Consider the following 21,489-nt stretch of genomic DNA (forward strand, 5'->3'; position numbering starts at 1 on the left):
AAAATATTGAGCAAAAAACACATTATTAATAGAAATTTTAATGTCCCCCAAATGTTAACTTTGTTTAAAAGATAAAGAAGAGGAAAATAAGGTGAAGGAGAAGAAAGAGGAGGAGGAATAGGAATGGGGGAAAGGAGGAGATGGTGAAGTTGTAGATTTATTGAGCACCATATAAGCAAGATGCTATATAAGATCTATTACACTGACTTGTTTGAACCACGTATCTACCCTACCAAGTATAAATACTTGACTTTGTACATGAGTAAGCTGATACTCAGAAATTTGCTTGCATAAATAAATAAATAAATATGTAAATAAATAAAAGGGGCCTCTCTGGTGGCGCAAGGGGTTAAGTACAGCACTGTGAAGCTATCCACAGCCACTGCAGCACGAGTTCGATCCCCGGCCAGGGAGGTGACCCACATGGCTCAGCAGACCTCTCCTGTCTCTCCCACTGCTCCCCTCAGCAGTGTATTTCAGTCAGTCCTCCTGTTCTGCTCCCCACTCTGTCTCTGGTGAATCCTCTCACCCCCACCATCCACACTTCTGGCCTGTACCCCAGTTCTTGTATGCATAAATAAATCTTAAAAAAAAAAAAGAAATTCACTTGCTTGCCTGAGGTTTCACAGGCAAGTGAATGAAGAAATTGGAATAGGAAGCCAGGTTTGGTATTATTATCCCATACATAGTCTTGCAAGAATATGCTCTGGCCCTTTTTTGTTCTTGAATTGTATTCAATATCAAGGAGTGGTGAAGCATATAAAAATACATAATGATATTAAGCAATTTATCTGTGCTCTCCTTTTTGAAAAGAAAACCTAGCCAGATGTAAGATAAGGTAATTAAGGTTTTAAGGTTGTTTTTTGTTTTGTTTTGTTTTTCAATTTTTGCATAGAAGAACTGGAATGTAGGCCACAGGTGCAGGGGGGTGAAAGGATCCACCAGAGACAGAGTGGGGAGCACAACAGGCACATTTACTCAAATACACTGCTGAGGGAACAGCAGGCAAGTCAGGAGAGGTCTGCTACGCCATGTGGGTTAGCCCCTGGCAGGGATTTAACTCTGGCTGTAGGGATGATAGCAATGAGGCTTAACCCCTACACTACCAGGGAGGCCCAAGAGAACCTGGGTTTTACACTCTTCCTTTGATGTTTATCTAGCCCAAGTTAGCATCAACTTCCTGAAACACTGTTTCCTTCTCTGGAACCGAATGTAGTAATTTCTGCCCCGCCTGCACAGGAGTAGTTAGATGGCATCTGTGACGTACTGCATGGGATGGCATGTGCTGAACTGTAAAATGTATATATTATTATTGTCATTACCATTATATTTCTTTGTGGAGTCACTAAACTATTCCATTTAGACTTTCTCAAAGCTTTAGATCCCTTAAAATTCTCTTTGTTAGAATGAGCACTGTTTATAAAAATGTGACCATTTAAGCGTGTTACATAGGAACATGTAGACAGAATCTCATAGGCTGATTTTCTACTTAAAGGTAGTTAAATTCATTAAAATGTTGCTTCTTAGTAGAAAACTTCCATCATGCCATAAGTATCAGGTAATAAAAAGATGTTGGGAGTTATTTATTTTGGGGGTCACAAAGGCGTTGTAATTAAATGAGATGTTTTAGTGATCCCTCCTGAAGTATTTAGGGGTAAATGGTATATGATATATGGGGTTGGAGCTCATATTTTAGCAAAGAAAAAATATAGATGAATTAATACGTTTGGCAAAATATTAATAGGTGGGCAATCTGCGTTATTGCACTATTTTTTGGCATAGGTTTGAAAATGTTCTTATAATTTTTTTAATTATTCTTTTACAGATGCAGATTTTCTTTTACAATCCAGACGATTTTGATAGTTTTCAAACAGCAATTTCCGAAAACAGAATAATCGGAGCCATGGCCATATTTTTTCAAGTAAGTTTACAGTGGCTTGAGTACTTCAACAGAGAGTTCTCTTTTTTTTTTTTAATTCACCGAATTGTTCTATGTTTAATGAATGCATCTGTTTTCTAGTTCACACCTGTCTAAATGAAAGATATTTCATATTGTCTAATGTGTGATTTAAAATGTAAATAAGTATGTTTAGAAACATAATGAAAATTTTTGCATGAATTATTCTGATTTTATTGCTACTTGACTGGTGCACAGATTGAAGAACACATTTATCATCTAAGTTACTTCACTGCTGAAGCGTTTTGAGCAGGTTCCTTCAGCATATTAAAAGGCTGATATAAAAAAAAGTGGTTTTCTTTGGAGCAACTTTAAAATTTGACATTACTTGGAAGTGGATTAATAAATAGCATCAGTCACTTCTCTGTAGAGACGCCTTTCTTTCCCTCCCGAAATCCCCATGGTAACTAAAGTTTTTATTAAGACCATTTCCAAGTTAGTACATTTATGAACTTCCATCCATTCTTTATCTTTTAATGTGTTTGTATTTACTTATGTTCCTGACTCTTGTATTGATTCTCTACTAAAAGCCAAGACTTGCATCCTTTTATACTTAATGCTGTCTAGGCTTTTTAATAAGTCAAATCAAATTTAAGCAGTGTTCTCAAGAGTCTTGATCTTGTAGCCTAGAGGAGCGCTGGTGCTTTTGCATATGGAAGACAAACTGAAGAGTAGGTTGTGGCTTTTCTTTCAGTCTTAAAATTGGCCAAAAGCCTACATCCAGGCGTTCCTTCTATCAGTGAGTCATTGTTGGAAAATAATGTTTTTCTAACAACTCTTAAGAAACATTAAAGGCATCAGAACCTTCTCTAATATGGGTTTTTAACCTCTGCTTTTTAGGCATACATCTTTATCTTTGAGATGAATATGTTATTTTTTGGAATATGTCGGTTTCACTACCCTTTTTGGTAGGAGACACATGATGGGTAATTCTCTCCATTGCTTATCTCTGTCTCTAAACTACCCTCCTACCCTTTTCTTTCTTTCTTTCTTTCTTTTTTTTTTTTTTTGGATGAAGAGAGATTATATGTGAAAAATTGGAAAACCTAATATTTTTCCCAAGTGTCAGGAACATTAAGAGCTGTTGTTGTAAGCACTGGTTATGGTGTGTTTTCAAACTGTAGGTTTTGACCTACTAAGGGGCCATGAAACATTTCAGTGAGTCCTGGCCAGCATTTTTAAAATAATGAAATAAGTGCAATAGAAAAAAAAACTGAAAAATATCTGAGTGAATCATATATAGTAAAGGAAAATATTTTGGTAGAACTCCCTTTTTTTAGTTCTTTATATACTGAGAGGCACCTGGGTCATGTTATAAAATGTATCTCTTGTTGTGAGTCATGGTCAAATATTTTGAAAGTTGTCTGTTGCTGTGTATTAGACTGATCTTCCCGTTGTATCCTTTATTGTCCCACATATCTCTTTCCCTGATTACTTTCATAAAATGCAGTTGAGCATCATGTTTTAAAAGGTTGTTCACAGGAGTCAGAAATACTTGCTTTGAATCTTGGCTCTTTAACTTAACATTTGAGTAATGGTAATGCAGTTTTTTAAACCTTCCAATTTTAGTATTCTATTCTGTAGAATGGGACTAGTAACGTAACCCCTGCACCATCAAAATTGTAGCTGTGATTAAATCAAGTCCCTCATGTAGGCCTGGCACATAGTAGACACTTAGTAAATGCCAAGAATAAGTAACCATATCTGTCCATTTCTGTTGCTCTGGATAGAGACTGGGGTACATGTCTTCTGTGCATTAACAGGAATCTGTCATGGACACTGCCTTGTGAGCAGATAGCCGGACCTCTTCTACTTATGAAATGTGATCAGTTTGCCTTTGTCAATACTGAGGTCACTTGAATCACTTCTAAAACTGCTCCCATGTACATGGTTAAGCCTGGTTTTCTGCTATTGTCTCTTGACATACTGCTTTTCTTGTAGCTGAACCTTTCTATTACTGTTTCCTGCTCTGTCATGCCCACCCATGCTCACCCAATCCACGTCCTAGTGTATAGGTTGCCCTTCTTATAGAAAACAAATTTTTAAAATGCTTTTATGATTATGGCAAAGACCAAGCCTCTGCGCGCTCCACCCAACTACTACAGGCAAGACACATTGGTGTACAAGCTAGCAAAACAACCTCAGTGTGAAATCTAGGTTTTAAATGCTTTAAGTCATTCTAAGATATAACTGTTAGATCACATACAAAGAAATTTAATGTTTATTTCATCTGGTATATACTTTAAATCTTGGCTTGTTGTCCAAAATAGAGGGCAGATAATGTAAAATGGAACGAAAAATTTTTTTTAGACAGCAGCTGTGCTAGCTGCTTCCTTTGTTTTCCATATAAGTCCACATATGCTTTATGCATTTGAGCTCACACTATGTCATGCAAAGGAAAGAAAAAAGTTATTGTTATTTTGTCAGTCCAGGTGGATCCCATATTTTGAGATCTTTGCATTTTGAATCATTCTATAACAGTGTTAAATTTAGGAGTTTGGTATTTCTTCCCCAAATAGCCAGAGAAATCTTGATATATATTTCTAAATTCAAACCTGACATCTTCCCTTTTGGTATTGCATTGTTTGTCATGTGTTTAGCGCTGATTCAGTGCCAGGAATGGTACTAGATGCTATGTTAAATATTCAAATACAATCAAACCCTGCTCCCAGGGACCTCAGTGTCACAGTCCCATATAATATTGGTGAGAAAGAGGGGAGAAATTCCTTCCTTTAGAGAGGCTGTACTCTGATTTGCTGCTTATAACCCCCCCTACCTGGGACCCAGAGTGACATGATGTGAAGGGCTCTAGGCCAAGGCTAAGTTCTTCGGAGATACTGGAACCTGGATATTGACCCACTCCATTGGAATAATTTTCTTACAACTTTCTATTATTTGTCATTTTTCTTTTCTTCTTTTTTTCTTTCCCTTTGAGCTTCCTGTTATTCCTGGTAATTTTGGCTTTCATTCCCTCTGTTGTGATTAGATGTGATGAAGTTCATATGATGAAGTTCATGTTTCAGAAGAAACATCAAAACAGGTACTACAACCCTAGTGCATCCATGCTTGACCAAAGTACCAGGATAGAAGATGTTTTGCAGGTGGTCCTGCGGGCAAAATCTGTTGAACCTACAGTGTTTACAATTCTTTGCTTTAGTTAAATATGGAAGATTTTTACATAAAACGTCCAGATGATGTAGTAGTAGTAAAGATCCGAGTGTGACTGCCTGCCTGCTGCTGAGTGGATGTACATTCCCATTGCAACAGTCCAGGCAGCTAGTGCATGTTTTCATGGCCACATGATCTTAAGATAATGACCCTGACCTGGACCCCAGTAACTTTGAATGGTGGCTGACATCTTGGATTACAGACATAGTAGAAGGTCAGTCTCACTGAGGAAAGATGGTGAACCAGCCCTCCTCTGAGTGGCTTGTGACAGGAATCGTGAAGGAAGAAGGAACACCATGCATGAAAGATAGCAATCCCCCCACCTGTTGTTGTGCACACTTTGGCCCATATAACTCTAGAAGTTACAATCACTTCCTAGCCCAAGTGAAATATTTATTACAATTTTCCAACATGTTGAAAAATTTCTGACATAAGGAACACCTTTTTTCTAGCTCCCACCCACCTTTAGACCAGCATTCCTATAGAAGCTGTAGAGGAAAGGCTAGGGTGGTGTTTGATTTTAAATAATTTAAAAAATAAAATTGGCAAAGGATATACATAGGTGTTGTCATACTCCTAAAGTGAATGAATAAATGCTTGTTTAGCCAATTTATGAGTATGAAAATTGAAATAATTATGTTCTGTTTGTTAAAGCATAACCTCTACTATTCTTTACTATTACCCTGATTTGAATCCATGTAAAAATGGAAAATCCAAAAAGTCAATGCTCTCTTGAGATATTCTATTTTGTGATGACACTCTACCTGGCTTATCTTTTTAAAGAAAAAATTATGAAAACCTATGTGTATAGGAAAGTTGAAATAACAGTGGAATGATTAGACAAATTTAGAAACATACTTTGCTTTGAATATAACTCAAAAAGATCTAATTAGTGCTGATTAAAGTTTGTATTCAGAATGCCCTTACCTTTCTCTAAGCCTATATTTTTTTAGATCAGGATTCTTCTGCCATCACTCTCAGAATTGGGTTCTGCTTTTGTTTTTCTTCCTTGCAATCTGTTCATCAGCCCTTATTTAAAACACTTCTTTCCATTTTCCCACCAGAATCAAAGTGCCTTTTAACCATGTAATCATTAATAACTTAGTGACATTCAAGCTGTTGCTCATAGATATTTGATATTCCCCAACTTTTTATCATATGGTTATTTTAGTTTTATACATTTGATTATTGCATTTTTCCAGAAGCACAAGATTATCATTGAATTTATGACTTGGGGGACCGTCTCATTCAATTTTACTACCCAGTTGTCATTGCTATTTGAATGCCTGAAATTTTATTTATATTTCTTGATTCCAGTGCACTTTGCAATTGTGAATGTGTGATTAGGAGCATTTATATTTAGAAATTCTTGTCTTCATATGCTTTCCAGCTTCCATATTAGATCTTTTTGGGTATTGTCCCTTCTGAATCTTCACATCAGACAGAAAGACATGAAATTTTTATATCTCTATCCAGACATTGAATCAGTGGCATATCTCTTGTGCATTTAATAAATAAATTGCATCCTTATTTATTTATTTATAGCTTGTCTTAAAGTACTTCTTTTTGACAATCTACTTTCAACACGATTGCAAGGTTTTCATTTGATGTTAGCAGTTCCACTTCTACTGAGAGAGCTAAACCCCTTTACACAGATATTTTTTTCTTTATATTTAAATTTCTGTCCAGAATATGACTGCATTTGTTTGATTTTCCCTAAGGTCTGTAGTTCAGTCATTTGCTCCCTCTGTATTTCTGCCCTTACTTCGTAGTTGAAAGCAGATTTCCGAACACAAATCTTACCCAGGTTGCTAACCCATTCTTTATATCATGTCGGTGGTACAGACTGCTTAATTATTTTTCTCCATCTGGAGAGGCTTAGTAATTAAATGAAATGGCTGCACCTGGGATTATTTATAGACCTTGAGAAGGCAGGAGGAGTTCTTGATGACTAACCCATCCAGGAGTAGCAAGGAAGCCTTTTTCTCCACTTCCCTGCATTTCACCTTCCCTCCCCCATCAAAAGTAGATGTGATTTGTCCTTCTGTAAACCCCCTGATTCTCTTTGCAGTCTATCTTACATTAAAGCTGTTAATTTACTTCCTTTCTTCTGCCTTTGTGCTGTGAGATCATTGAGGATATGGAGTCTTAACTTACCTGTCACTCTCTCTTGCAAAGGGCCAGCAATCTGGCTTGGATTGCAAATGCTTAGAAACAGACGCTAGGAGAAAGGATCAGAGAATACTCAAGTACAAGCTCTTGCAAGAAGTTCCATTTATTCCAGGAGCTGTTGTACTGAGTATCACTGAGTTAGAGGAAACCTCTCAGGATCCTGCCACAAGATTAATGACTTGGGTTTTGGCAAAGCATATGTCCAGGTAGCCGTGTAGGCTTCAGAAGAAATAGGTGGTGATTATATATAGATTCTTGAGATGGTCCAGGACACAACCTGAAGCTTGTGACTTTGCTGATTCATCCAAGATGGTAACAATAATAATTTTTATCTGGGACTCCATTGGGCCTAACACTAAATGCATTTCCATTTTTTTGGCAAGTAGTTCTGAAAAGTCAACAGAGCTGTAAAAATCTTAAAGTAGTACAGCATTCAGAGGCCTTAAAGGGGAGTTCTAGTGTGAAGAATACTGGGATATATATGTGTCTGAGAAATTTTTCAGTTCCCCACCAAGATGCTTTTATCTCAGTAGATAGCAGGTAGACAGGCTTTGTTAATTATTTTGCTGTTATTCGATCTGGTTTCCCTCTCGTGTGTGTGTGTGCGTGCGTGCGTGCGTGCGTGCGTGCATGCGCGCACACATGGATTTCCTTCCTACGATTTCTCTGATGGTTGATGGGATTCTGTGTTTCAGTGTATATACATACACGCATTGTTTTTTTTTTTTTTTTTGCTTTTCCTCACTCTTGCTTTTCTTTACATGTCTGTTTGTCTTCTCTTTCTCCCTTTTTGTCCTTCAGAGACTCTAACTGGAAAACAAGTAACATTTTCTTACTTATTCATGCACTCATTTGCTAATTCATTTGTTCATTTTGCAATATTTATTAAGCATTGTCTCTGTGCCATTCTCCAAAAAAATTGCAAATATATCTTGAATTGTAGCCTGATCACAAAATATTAGAGTTTTGAAAGTGCTGATCTCTGCATTCCCTCTTTAATAGCATCGTTTTGTTATTCGGAGATGGCGGAGGATGGATCGGGTCAGGTAGATAAAATATAAAGAACAGAATGTAAAAACCATGTCTTGTGTATAATTACAAAATGACAAATATTTCATTTTGAGAGCATAAAGTTCGTATGTGAATTTCAGAATTGAACACCCCTCCATTTTTCTTTTTTTCTCCTATTTATCTACAGGGCAAAACACTTCTACTAAAGTATAAATCATCCCTTTTATGCTCCATGATCTAAATAGATCTTTTGTAAAAGCCATTCCCAAGGAATCTTTTTATTTTTTTAATAAAGAAAAAAAATTCTGTCATTGCTTCTAGATGCTTCAAATTTACTTTTTGCTCATTTTGTTGGCAATGTAAAACAAGGGTCCCTGTTCCACAGCAAAAAAAAAAAAAAAAGAAAGAAAGAATGAGATAGAAAGGAAGGAGGAGGTGGAGGAGCAGAAGTTGAAGGAAACGAAAGGAAAAAAAAAGATATTTATAATTATACCCATTTACTAAACAACAAACCTTTAACTACTTTAACTACTTTTGAGCTAGAAACCATATGTGCTCGTGTCAGGGAGTGGTGGTAGGTTGTTAAAACTTCCTTCCTTAGACTGCTTCTCAGAATAATTTCGGGAAACTAATATGATTCTTGATCTATTTCTTTCCAGTTGCACTGTTTGAATATCATCCTTTTCACATTTTCCACATCCTTGGTTTTATCCAGTTATAAGTTCAATTCTTTCACTACATTACCTAGGAGTGTAATTTCAGAATGTTTTAAGTTGATTAAGAAGACTTTTTTTTATACACCACAGAAATTAAAATACATATGTTCCAATTAAACTATTTTAACAGATAATTAATTTCATAGGACTTACCATTAAGTGAATACCAGAGTCATTTTTAATGTTCAGATGCAATTTTGGAATGGATTTGCAGATGTACAACATTGAATTTATAGCCTATCAGGTGTTTCAGTACATCTCATGTGTGCAAATGACCTGTAACTCAAATTTCCTCTTAGTGGACATTAAAGAGGACTATTTAATTGTTGGTGAAGCATTACATAATTAAGAGACTTTGAGTTCTTTGAATGTGAAAATCTTCTTTAATTAAATCATCATACTACAAGGACAGTTACCAAGTAGTTTGCTTTTGTACATCACTGAACAATAATTTAGAATTGTTTTGGCCAACAGTTCTAATGATAGAATCAGTTTGTTCTAGTCTCGGACAATATTTGGCTATCTGAGGGATTAAGTAGTTGACCATGGCCTCATTGCTCTTTGAAATCTACCAATCTAAGAATTCTAATTTAGTGACTCCTAATACAGTTGTCTCAATTTTTGGTTACCCTGGAGTCTGACCTAGCAGATGTCTCGGCTGATTAGACCTCTTGAGAGAACTCTACAAGTAAAGCACTTTGCATTCCAAGTTTAGAAGTGGGTGGTGACTGTTCTTTCCCTGCCCTCTCTCCACCAGATAAACTAATTGAAAAGATGCCTCCAAATGGAATATAAATACTAATAATATAACATTAGTATTTTCAGTGACACAATTATGTATAGAAGACAAAATAACTGTTAAAACTACTAAACAGAAAAGTTGCAAGATATAAAAATCAATATACAAAAAAATCTGTTGAATTTCTGTGCAATAGTGAATTGGCAAAAAGGAAAATTAGGAAAGTAATCCCATTAGTAACTCCTTTAAAAAAATTCTTAGGGGTAAATAAGGAGGTGAAAATCCTGTGCATCAGAAACCATAAGACATTGATAAATGGGAAACAGTATGCAGGCTTCTAAAAAAAAAAATAAAAATGGAGCGTACCATATTATCTAGCAACTCTGCTTATGGGTATTTATCTGAACAAAATGGAAACACTAACTTAAAAAGACCTGGAAACAACTTAAGTGTCCATTGATTAATGAATGTTGTACACTTGAAGATAACATAATGTTTTATTTTGATTATGTCTCTTAAAATTTCTCAGCACAAGAAAGAATAATTTTGGAACTACACTGATTGTGGTAATTACTTCACAATATCAAATCATTATGTTAACTAATGTATCAATTATATCTAAGGAAAAATGTTAGCATTGAGATATCAATCATGTAAAATACTAATATAAAATGTCCACATTAAATGAAACTTCATTTAATCTTCACTAGGACCCTCTCAAGGTATTATTATGTCCATTGACAGATATAGAAGCCAAGAGATGGAGTTTTGTTTTGTTTTCTTCAGTAAAAATTCCCCCAAGATAAACACAGGTCAATAAACATTGGTGCCAGTATTGCATTAGCAACCACATTGCTGCTCTAGGATTTGTGCTCCTATTGATAAATTTGATCAGAAAAGTTGGAGTATGGCTGAAGAGGCTAGAGAAGGTAATTTATAGCATTGTTTCAGGTATTACCTTGTGATGTAATTTTTTTTAAGATTTCTCTATTTTGCTTTTACCTGAAGTTATGTTCTTGTAACTTAGTTATGTTCCAATTTGAAGTCCTTTTGGCTTTGTGCCTATAATTATAGGTTTGATAATAGCTGTTTCTTTTGTTTTCTTTTTTATATAAAGGCAATACAGAATATATTGAATGATGTAATGTTAGATAAGAATAGTGTGAGTGAATGGGGTAAGGACTTAGGCTGTTATTTATTAACTTTTTTAATGGCAGTGGTTCTTATGGGCTGGGCAGGGATTTTTGTCCCCCACTGGACAGGTGGTCATGTCTGGGCACACTTGTTTGTCACACTAGGGTAGGGGTGCTGCTGGCCTTGAGTGGGGAGAGACTAAGGGTGTCGGTCAGCATCCAGCACTGCATCTGTTACAGCACACCATCTCACAGCAGAATATTATCAGGTCCAATATGTCAGTGTGGAGGCTGAGAAACCGTTCTTTATGGTTATGATGCCATATTGTTTTAATCTCAGTGAATAGTGCAGCAAAGGCTATTTGTATTATTCTCAATCTGATGGCAACTAGAATAATAGTGATCCCGTGCCTGGAACGATTCCAGTCCCTGGCCAACCCCGGTTTATTCAGTTGTGATTCTAAGATAAAGCACAAAGATTCACATGCCCAAATATTTAAACTTATCCTGTTATTCCAGCTTCACTTTGACCTCCTTAAATTAAAGGCCCACATGAGTATTTTTCCTAGACACAGCTGTGATTTTCAAAACAAGCATCAATTTAAGAGGACATTCACTTAGACATAGAAAAGTAAACACAGGTAAGATCATGTGCAAATGCTTCTGAACTGGAAATCAGTGGAAGTGGCTTAAAAATCTCAAAGATTTGTGAGACTCCTTCATGAGTAGTAGGAGACTCTTCCTTAGCGAAGCAGAGTACTTACCCTACTCCCACAGCAGTGGGTACCCAGGACAGAATGTGAAAGCAGTTGATTCTGATTTAATTTAGAAGTTTCTTACTGTCTCTTTCAAAGTCACATCTAGGCATTGTCCCAGAGAAGGATTAGCCATCTTTAACTGTACAAGACCTGATGCTACTCACCTGTAGTGCTGCATAGCATTGACCGTAAGAGAAGCTTGCAATTCTCTTTTGTATTTATGGTTTTCACTGAAACTGTTCTTACTGTCTATAGCATCTTAATGTATATGGCATATCTGTACCATCAGAAAGCCTAGAGGTTTTGTTCCTCAGTTTGTTTTGGATGATGCCTGCCTCTCTCAATGCACATGTTATTGTACCACGTATATTTCATTTAAGGACGGACCTCTTTCCGCAGATCTTTTCTGTTTCGAAATTTTTTCAGTTTTTACTTATGACTAAAAGCTCGCCAACTAGGAAAACTTTTTATTTATTTATGTGAGATGTTTTTGATTTGTTTCCAGTGTCTACTTTTTGCTGTTAACATCTTTTGTTTGTGGTAATAGTGATCAACCATGTTATTTTCCAGTAATGCAACTCCTGTGGTTTATGAGAGATTAGGAGACAAAAACTCTTGGGACAGCATGCATAATAGAAATATTTATTCTTCCTGTCTTTTTAACTTGCAAGTAAGGGTTCAATTGTGATACAGTTAAAGGCATTGTAGTTAGGGGTCACATCGGTTATTAATATTATTAACCAGGTGTCTTTTGAGAAAATTATTGCATTGAATCCTCTTATTTGGGGATTTTTGGGACCTGTAAAATGTATCATACATTGACTTGCCTGGACTCATTTATCCAGCAGATTCTGTTTTTCTTAGTCCTGTGGGATCTCTGAATATGTATTAAGTTATATGATTTTTGTGTGTGTGAAAATCCCCAGGTAGGTGTATATAGAATAGTAGAGCTAATTAACATAGCCTTGTTATGTGAAATCTGGGTTTGTTCAAAGTTGAGGTAAGTCAGAACTGGATTTTTTTTTTTACTTAAGAAAGCATTAGGTACATCAGCACAATAGATAATGTTGCAGTGGGAGGAACTGTTTAATCTGTATATGTCAATCAGGTATTATCAATGGATTTTACATACATTCGATATCAGTCATTTGGTTATAACAGACAACTCTTAGGTCACAAGAAATGTTTTCTGGGGAGGGGTGCTCCTAAAATGATGATCAGTCATTGGTGTGCACCACATATAATGAAATAAAATTATATATCTCTGAAATGATACTCAGTTCTGCCTCTATGATCATTCATTTCCTGGGACTTCTGGACACACCGTACTTGACTTTCTGCAGTGTTTCCCTGGTAGCTTGCATCCTTGAGCACCATTCTAATGAGGTTTCAGTGAATTAGTTCTATTTTTAGGCACTCTCCAAAGGTGCCTGCCAGGCACTAGTTCTATATTTTTAAACTGAACCAATTATAGGTTTAGCACCAGATGTTTCATAAATGTCAAACAGCTAACTAATACAAAGCCAATTCCTTGCTCTCATGAAAGGAAATTAATGTTTAGGGCAACATCTGAACTTAGTAGCCCAGGTGCCCTTTTTTTAGTGGCAATCAGCCTAAAACTTGGTTTCTTCTATATTTTGTACTTTACTGATGACAGATACCGTTTCCCTAATAAAACAATTCGGGCTGGTAAAATCCCAGGGCTTCTGAAAAGAAACTACCATCTTCCCATTCTCTTTGGATATTAACTATATATATGTGGTTTTTCTTTCCAAGTCAGTGATAGTTGTAGACTTGGTCAATACTGCCAACCATTCTACATTCATTATTCCATTTAATGCTCATAACAGTCCTCTGAGAAGGAGAGTGATTCCAGCATCTTCCATAGATGTTTAGATTAACTTTGATTATGAAATCAATGTCAAGAAAGGCTTGGGGATTTGCAGTGAAACGTTTTATGCTAAAATTCAGACTTATCATCTACTGGCTTATTCCTTTGGCAATTCTATATACTCCCTCTCTACTTCAATTCCTGTATCCATAAAACAGAAACATCGATGTGTGATTGGTTTGTTGTGAACTTCAAATGAGGATGTACTATGGAAGAGGCTTTGGATCATGGTATAAAATTTGTTAAAATAATAATTTTGACAGTTATGATAGTTACTGCTAGAGTTGAACTGCTAAAATAAAAGAAAATGCTTTGAACTATTATTTTCCCCTCCCCTAAAGCCTGCCCCAGAAGAGACTTATCAAGATGAACGTGTTGCTTGGGGCCATCAGATGAATGCCCCCTCCAATCTACTTGCCTTTGGTGGAGTGTGCTTCAGCTCACTGATTGCCTTGGCTGTGACTCAAGGTTCTGAAGTCTTAAGTGTTTGTTATTGGTACCAACACTCAGTGATTCAGAAGGAGGTAGCCAAATTCAAATTTCCTCAAGGAGCATTTCCATATCTCTTTTACTTCTTCAAAGAGGAGTGAAGGTAATCAGTCATACTCCTGGAGTGGTGAAACAAGTTATTTACTTGGAGTAAACAGTCACCGAGAGAGGGTTAAGTCACTGACATGGATCCAGATACCTGCAGTTGGGGAAGGCATTTGGAATAAAAGGGTCTCATCAGATTTTATCTTGGCCCTAAAATAACTGTTTAATTCCTAGTGGTGAGTTCATTTCCACTGTAAAAGTTGTGAATCAGGCAGCCATTATATGTCCTTATTTGTTCTAGAAATGTTTCCTTTTATGAGATCCCTTATCAGTATTTGCTGGGCTTAGAGGCACTGCCAGCAATAATGATGTGATCATTGAAGATTTTTAAATACTCTGGCATGTGAATTATTGCTTATCCTGGTGATTCATTTCCTCTATCCTGTGTTTGATGTGGGCTGAAAGTATGGGTTATGAGTGGGAGATGTGTTCCCTTCTGCGTTTTGGCAGTTGGGACTCCATTACCTCTTATCTAGAAGGCTATAATCACCCAAACACACATGTTCCTTCCTCCTCTCTTGTGACCCTTCTCTTGCATTCCTTGTTAATTCCCTTTGCAAAGTCATGGAGTCCTTGTGGTGTCCCATATACTGTGGTCAGCCCAGTGTCCAGAGCACTGAGTCACAACTGCCAAAATGCAGAAGGGAACACATCTCCCCTTTTATTGCTGCCCAGGATTATAGATTGGGGGTAGTGTCAACACCTTCACAGAGCAGGTGATTGTGCTCAGAACCTGGGGCAATCTGGACTTTGAGGAAAAGTCTTTATGTGGGAAACTTGTGTGTTTGAGTTACTTCTCCTGCCAGCAGCGGATTTAAAATTGGAATGATGATAAGGTTGTGAGAACTTTGTGTTTTCTACTATCCTGACTCCCAAATATCATTGACAAACTATGGAACCAACTTGAAGCTCACCAATATTGGGTTTTCTTGGTTTTTGTCAGCCAGCTCCCCGAATCTCGTTCAGTAAAAGGTGCTAGATATTCCTGCTAAAGATCTCAGTAGCAGATCTGAGACTCCCCGACTTGATGTCCCTTCAGGGCTGATGCTAAAAACCCATTAATGCACTGGGCCAAGAGACTTTGGTGGCACAGGGGGTTCCCACTTGACTGATGGGCCCTTTGGCTACTGCTGAAGATTTTCGGAAGCTCACAAGCAGTTCTGCTCACGTGTTGCTGTGTTGTGCCAAAAGGCATTTTTTACATTCTTCTATCAGGAAGGCTGAGACCTGCCTCAAAGGGGTACTCCTATCCACAGGGTGACTTTGCCTAGCAGAATGACAGTCTACCTTCTGCGCCTTTATCTGCCAGAACCCTAGTGTAATAATTGTCTCCTCTCTGGCTTTAGAAATGATGAAATGTTGGATAGCGTTTTTTCTGTCAGGCAAATGTGTAAAATCAACCCAGATATCCAGCAAAGTACCATGCCTTCAATTACATCCTTATTATGAAAGCATCATTTTCAATTTCCTTGACCATAAAACAAAGTGAGAGTGTTGTTTGCCATCACCAGTGGTTAAGCAGACAGTACTGGTGTCAGAAGGACTCAGTTGGGCAGTGCTGCTATCAGTGATCTAAAACATCAAAGCTGGCCCCCTGAGCTGCCTTCAGTGAGACAGAAGAAGGATGTCTAGAAGGAAATTTTTGCAACTTAGTTGGATGCGACCTTGGGGACTTCCATGGCTCTTCTGGATACAGCTGACAATGAAGGCTTTCTTTGCTCTCTGAAAGTAGAACATTTCTATTGGGTAGGTTATTTGGGACGGGGGGTAGGGGTGGGGGTGAGGATGCCTGTCAATGCTCCTACTATTGGTTTATATAGAATAACTTTTGAACATTCATAGATTCCTTTTTCCCCCACCCCTGAATAAGCTACGAAATCATACAAATATTCTCCTTCCAGATAACCAGGTAAACCTGTACTTGGACATTACACCAGTACAGAGGAGCATGTAACGTCCTGCGTTCTCAATGAAAGAAGGTGTTACTAAATAGGCCTTCCTAGCTTATGTATATAAGATAATCTGGTCTCTTTCAGTATTTTTGTGTGCCAGGCAACCTGGTGGGCACCAGGGCATATGATTATGTGATCATGTATTCTTGGTACTTGTGGACAACAAAGCCTGTTAGGGGAATAGATATTAATCATATAAATGTACTAATGGGGGCCTCCCCTAGTGGCGCAACGGTTTAGCGCTGGGCTGCGAAGCTGCCCGCAGCCTCTGCAGCGCCGGTTCCATCCCCGGCCACCAGCAAGGGTCCCACATGGTGCGCAGACCTCTCCTGCCACGCCCGCTGCTCCACTCAGCAGTGTATTTCATCAGTCTGCCTGTTCTGTTTCCCACTCTGGCTCAGGTGAATTCTCTCACCCTCCCGCGCTTCTGACTGTACCCAGTGCTTGTATAAATAAATAAATAAATCTTAAAAAAAAATAAATAAATGTACTAATGGATGTGTGTTTAAACTTGTGTTAAGTCCAGTGAAGAAAGAGATATTCAGTGTTCTGAGAGCATGTGATGCTCTGATCCAGAAGAAGACAGGATTGAGGAGTGGGTAGCTAGGTCAAGAAGGGGCCCCAGCTCCAAAGGAAGGAGAGTGTCTCGTTTGTGGACCTGAAAGGAAGCCCCTGATGTAATGCTGGACTCTGCAGACCTCTGAAGGTTATGAACTCTGGACTTTCTGGGGGAAGCCATTAGAAAAGAGGCCAGGCAAGGGGACTAACTTGGTTAGCATTTTGGAGCAAATCAAGAAGGCTGCAAGGAGAGCCAGGCTGGAGAGAATCAAGGGAGAATGTGCTGTCATCTTTTTGTCATAAAGAAAAGAGATGGTGGTAGCTGGAACCTTGGGAAAAATGATCTCTTTCTATTACCAAGATTGTAGGAATTTTATGTCCTCATGTAGGAGGAAGAAAATTAGTTTCAGGCTCGGGGAGCATGCATTTGAAGCAACTTGGTGACTAATGAAAATAACACTTGTGGTATAAGAAAGCAGGTTAGACAGGGTTTATAAATGCTGCTCACGACTGTGTTGGTAAGAACATCCTCATTGTTGTTTGGATATTGGAAATTTTTCTGTGCTCACTTTTCACTGCTTTTTGCATTTGATGTTTTCTCCCGTTGTGTTTATTTCTTTACTTGTTTTATGTGCACTGTAAGAGTGTATTGAATGAGCCTTCTATCTTCTGGTTCCATTTTAATTTTGGAGAATTGGCCAGGGATGTAATTGTGACTCACAGTTCATGTGTGCATTTTGCAATGTGTTGTCCTTGCAAATGCAACTGACCATTTTCCTTCATAAAAGTAGATTTTGCAGCCATATTGTACAATCTGTGAACCCATAGAAAAATTGTTGGAGATTTCATTAGTGAGTTTCTACCAAAAGTCCCAGTACCTATTTTACCTAATAGGTAAAAATTACAGTCGTCATTCACAGTATCACATTATCTCTCTACCCTCTGAGTTTCAGGACAGATTGATGACCAGGCTGTAGTCTGATTATAATCATCAGAATAAAAGAACAAATTAGGTGGATGGTCCCTTGCTACAGTGGCCTTTAATGCTGATCACATTTCATACTCTGTTATAATTTACAGCTCTAAAAACCTTCCATTTAGGATTCATTTATGGCACAGAAGGAATTTTAAACATAGGTAGTTTATCAGCTCATCTTAAAATCACAAAGGGAAAATCCATCCATCTTTAAAGTGAAATTATGGGGGCAAACTGGCTTAATATGATACCATTGGGGACCCACTGTTAGAAACACAAAGAAGGCCCCAGCCATCCATTACTATCACCATGCATTTAAACAAAGGGTGAACTCAGGTTCTCTTTGTAACTGATTGCCTTATTCCGCTTGTATTGTAAAGGAGATATTGGTTGTTAAACCTGATGGTATAAAGTAGACTTGGTAAAGGATGGCCTTCTCTCCCTTCCTTTAGGTTTTGCTCATGTAATCTTCCAGCTGAGAGGTGAGACTATGACTCCTATTAAATACAGTTCAAGATATTCTGCCAGAGGCGATATTACTCTAGACCTGTGACCATTCCAGCCAATAAAACCCTAAATAAATCCCACAGCAACACCTGGTGTTCTCTAAAGGCCTGGTCTGACCATTTCCACTTAAATAAATTAGCCTCATGCGTAATGGTACGTTTTTGACATGCTCATATTCCTGGTATGTGAATGTGATGGGGGAAGAGGGGTTGGGAGAGCAACATACCTCTTACAGGGGCAAAAGAGGACTCATTCGTACCCTTTTTAAACTCAAAAAATTAGAAAATACTGTAGGATGGTAAGCAGCTGTTCAAAAGCAAATTTCTAAATGTTATCTCTTATGTGAAATAAACTTCACTCAATCTTTTGTACCAATTGTTTCAAATGCTCAGAAAATAGAATTGCTAAGAACCCTAATAGTTTAATACTTAAATCCATTGCATATTTATTAAAATATAGTAAAAATATTAAATTACATATTTAATAAATAGCAAATGTGTACTATAATGTGGTCAGAAAATACCTGAAAACTAGAAATTCATTTTCCCAAGAGATCTCTTCTATAAAATTTCCATTCTGCTATATTCTTTCTAGTTTTGAAAGTTGGGTTAAATTAAGTTATTCATTTTTAATACCAAGAAATGTTTTTGATTTTCCTCTTCGGGCTTTAAATTTTCTGTTATTTTATAAGTACATGAAGTGTTTTATTTATGTTTTTAGAAATAATTTAGTGGGATGACAAGCATGGCCAAACATTTTTCTCTCATGAAGCACTCTCTAGAAGAAAAGTATTTGAGATTCTCAAAAGTGCTTTGTCAAAAATTTTGTCCTTTTTTTTTTTTTTTTTTTGGTGGGATCCTTGCCGGTGGCCAGGGAAAGAACCGGCGCTGCAGAGGCTGCGGGCAGCCTCGCAGCCCAGCGCTCAACCACTGTGCCACCAGGAGAAGCCCCCCAATTTTTTTGTACACAATACAATGCTAGGAAATTAACTTCAGTCACCGAAGTAAACCAATAAATATTTCAATAATTGCCAACATTTGTATTTTCAGGTTTGAATGGTTAATATCTCAGAGATTTACTAATCCTAAATAGAGATTTTTTTTTTTATAAAGGATACTCACGAAGCTTTTGACAAATTACATGACTAATTGATAAAAGAACTAGCACAAATATTTTAATATCAAGTTACCTTTCTGCAGAGTGTGGCATTTTATTACATGACATATTGTTTGATCCTTAAGACAGGTAGACAAATAGGCATTGTGGATTTCCTCATACCCTTCTTTCTGGCCCCTACTTATTTTTTCTCAGCAGACTTAAGGAGAGAAAGATCAGAGGTTTAAATGACTTGTCAAAGTCACAAAGCTTAGAAGTAGCATTAAACCTTTAACTTTAGTGCCTATTTTCATTATTGTCTTCCAAGAAAGCTGACGTATCTCTTGCTGTTGGCCTTCTCTTAGGTTTCTGGAAGGGAGCCTTAATATTTTTATATTTACTCTTAGGAAAATGGCAAAGTTTAGTATTTGCTAACCTTCCGTGCTTATAGAAAATTGATAAACAGATGATGGAACTGAACTGTCAGGTCTATGAACTTCATAAGTTGTAGCTACAAAAGTTGTAGCCTATCTTAAGGGTCACTGGACAGATTTTAGATGATGAATTTTTATCCGTATTTAGAAATGTTTAAGACAGGAAGTTGTTTGATGACCACCAGCCTATACATATAACTGTGTTTACAGATTTACTCTTAAAATTTCCACATTTAGGAATTTTCACCAGTTGTGCTAGAACTGGGGACTTGTCTAGGATTTGACTATATAAGGAGGATTTGCTTGCTATGACTCAGAGAAAAGCCCGAGAATCCAAAGTTGAATTAGTTTAGGACTTTCATAACCATCTTTCTGCTTTCACCACAACTTGTGGTTTAAACAAACCCTCAGTGTGGAGTCTGATTTTTTGATTCCTTATCACCCATCACTATTTACACTATTCTTTCAAAAGATATTTTAGGACTGAAAATTAGTCCTAAGAAAGTAGCTCAAGTGTTGTGAAAGTTGGGGGCACAAAAATGTTGATGTACCCTATTATATGATAGTGAAAATTAGTGGAACAAGCCCAAATGCCCCACATCTTGGAAATGATTAGGTAAATGAAGTCCATTCTGAAGTCTGAATATTGTGTAGCCATTGACAGTATGCTTTATGGAGTCTTTCAATGTCACATTTATTCTTTTGAATGGACTATTAATATCATAAGCAAACAAAGCAATCAAGGATAGCAAATGTGTGTCTGCTTTTACTAGGTGTCTGATTTAGCACTTAATATTATCTAGTCACTTTGAGGTAAGTAATACAGTTCTCAAGAGGGAAATACTGCCAGTCTCTTCATTTCTGAAGTGCAGATAATGGATCACAACTGGAGTGCAGATGATTTCTAGGTCACACACCTAGAAAACGAAAGATGGGGTCTCAAACCCCTGGCCTCAGCCACCACACTCTTGTATCACTTATCAGCCGGAACACATTCTGAGAAATGCATCCTTCAGCTATCTCACTATGTGAACGTCATAGAGTGTGCTCACACAAGCTTAGCTGGGTGTGACCTACTACACACCTAGCTCGGTAGTGAGGCCTGTTGGACCATGGTTGTATGTGCAGTCTGCCTGTGACAGAAATGTCATTAAGTGACTGTACAGCTGTTCTGCCCAATGTAATGTTTGTAACAAATGAGCTCATCCATGCTGCAAAAGTGTTTGTCTATGTAAGGAAAATTTGGAAAGGCGTATGACCTGATTTCCAGCGCTGTGATAGGAATTTGAATGGCTGAATCCTGTTCTAGTGTTCCCTGTGTCTTACAAAAAGCATGTGGTATTTTTGCTCTTAAAACATAATGCAGTTTTAAAGAAATGGATAAATGGCAGACTTCTTTACACCTCTGAGAATGCCCTTGTCACTAAGTGAGAACCCACTCATATGCTGTCATTTTCAAGTCTTCCAGTCTCTGTGCCGTCAAACCACAGTGGCCAGGCTTCCTCAACCACTCACTTGGCATCACTTCCATCTGAGAGTGGGTCTGGACACATACCAAACCTGCCTGGATGTTTTTCTACTTTCCAATCATAAACAGAATACCAAGGGGCACGTGGGAATACATGATCGGGATTCTGCAGTCCCTCGATTCCCATCTCATAATTCTTTAGTTGATTTGACCAAATGCTTGGGCATTTTAGCCATGGAATAAATACTAGTGAACACTTTGTGGAATAAATAATGGGAAGCATTTTGAAATGGTGCGCTGTTTCCATCAAGCCATGAACAGATGGGTTGTTTGTGCTGTTTCAAATACAGCCTTTTTTGT

The 21,489-nt window shown here is 37.5% G+C and overlaps 1 protein-coding gene across 3 annotated transcripts in view; it reads left to right on the forward strand.

Annotated features, from left to right (window-relative positions):
• The window catches only part of PTPRG (protein tyrosine phosphatase receptor type G), a 671,624-nt gene that overhangs the window by 471,549 nt on the left and 178,586 nt on the right, over positions 1-21,489 (forward strand). For all 3 annotated transcript variants that reach the window (XM_054695203.1, XM_037492051.2, XM_054695207.1), the window contains exon 5: positions 1,826-1,921. In XM_054695203.1, the coding sequence (XP_054551178.1) occupies positions 1,826-1,921 (96 nt within the window). The remainder of the gene's footprint in view (positions 1-1,825; positions 1,922-21,489) is intronic.

This window comes from Talpa occidentalis, unplaced genomic scaffold, assembly GCF_014898055.3.
Source record: "Talpa occidentalis isolate TD23 unplaced genomic scaffold, MPIMG_talOcc4v2.1 talOcc4.10, whole genome shotgun sequence".
NCBI classification, from domain to species: domain Eukaryota; kingdom Metazoa; phylum Chordata; class Mammalia; order Eulipotyphla; family Talpidae; genus Talpa; species Talpa occidentalis.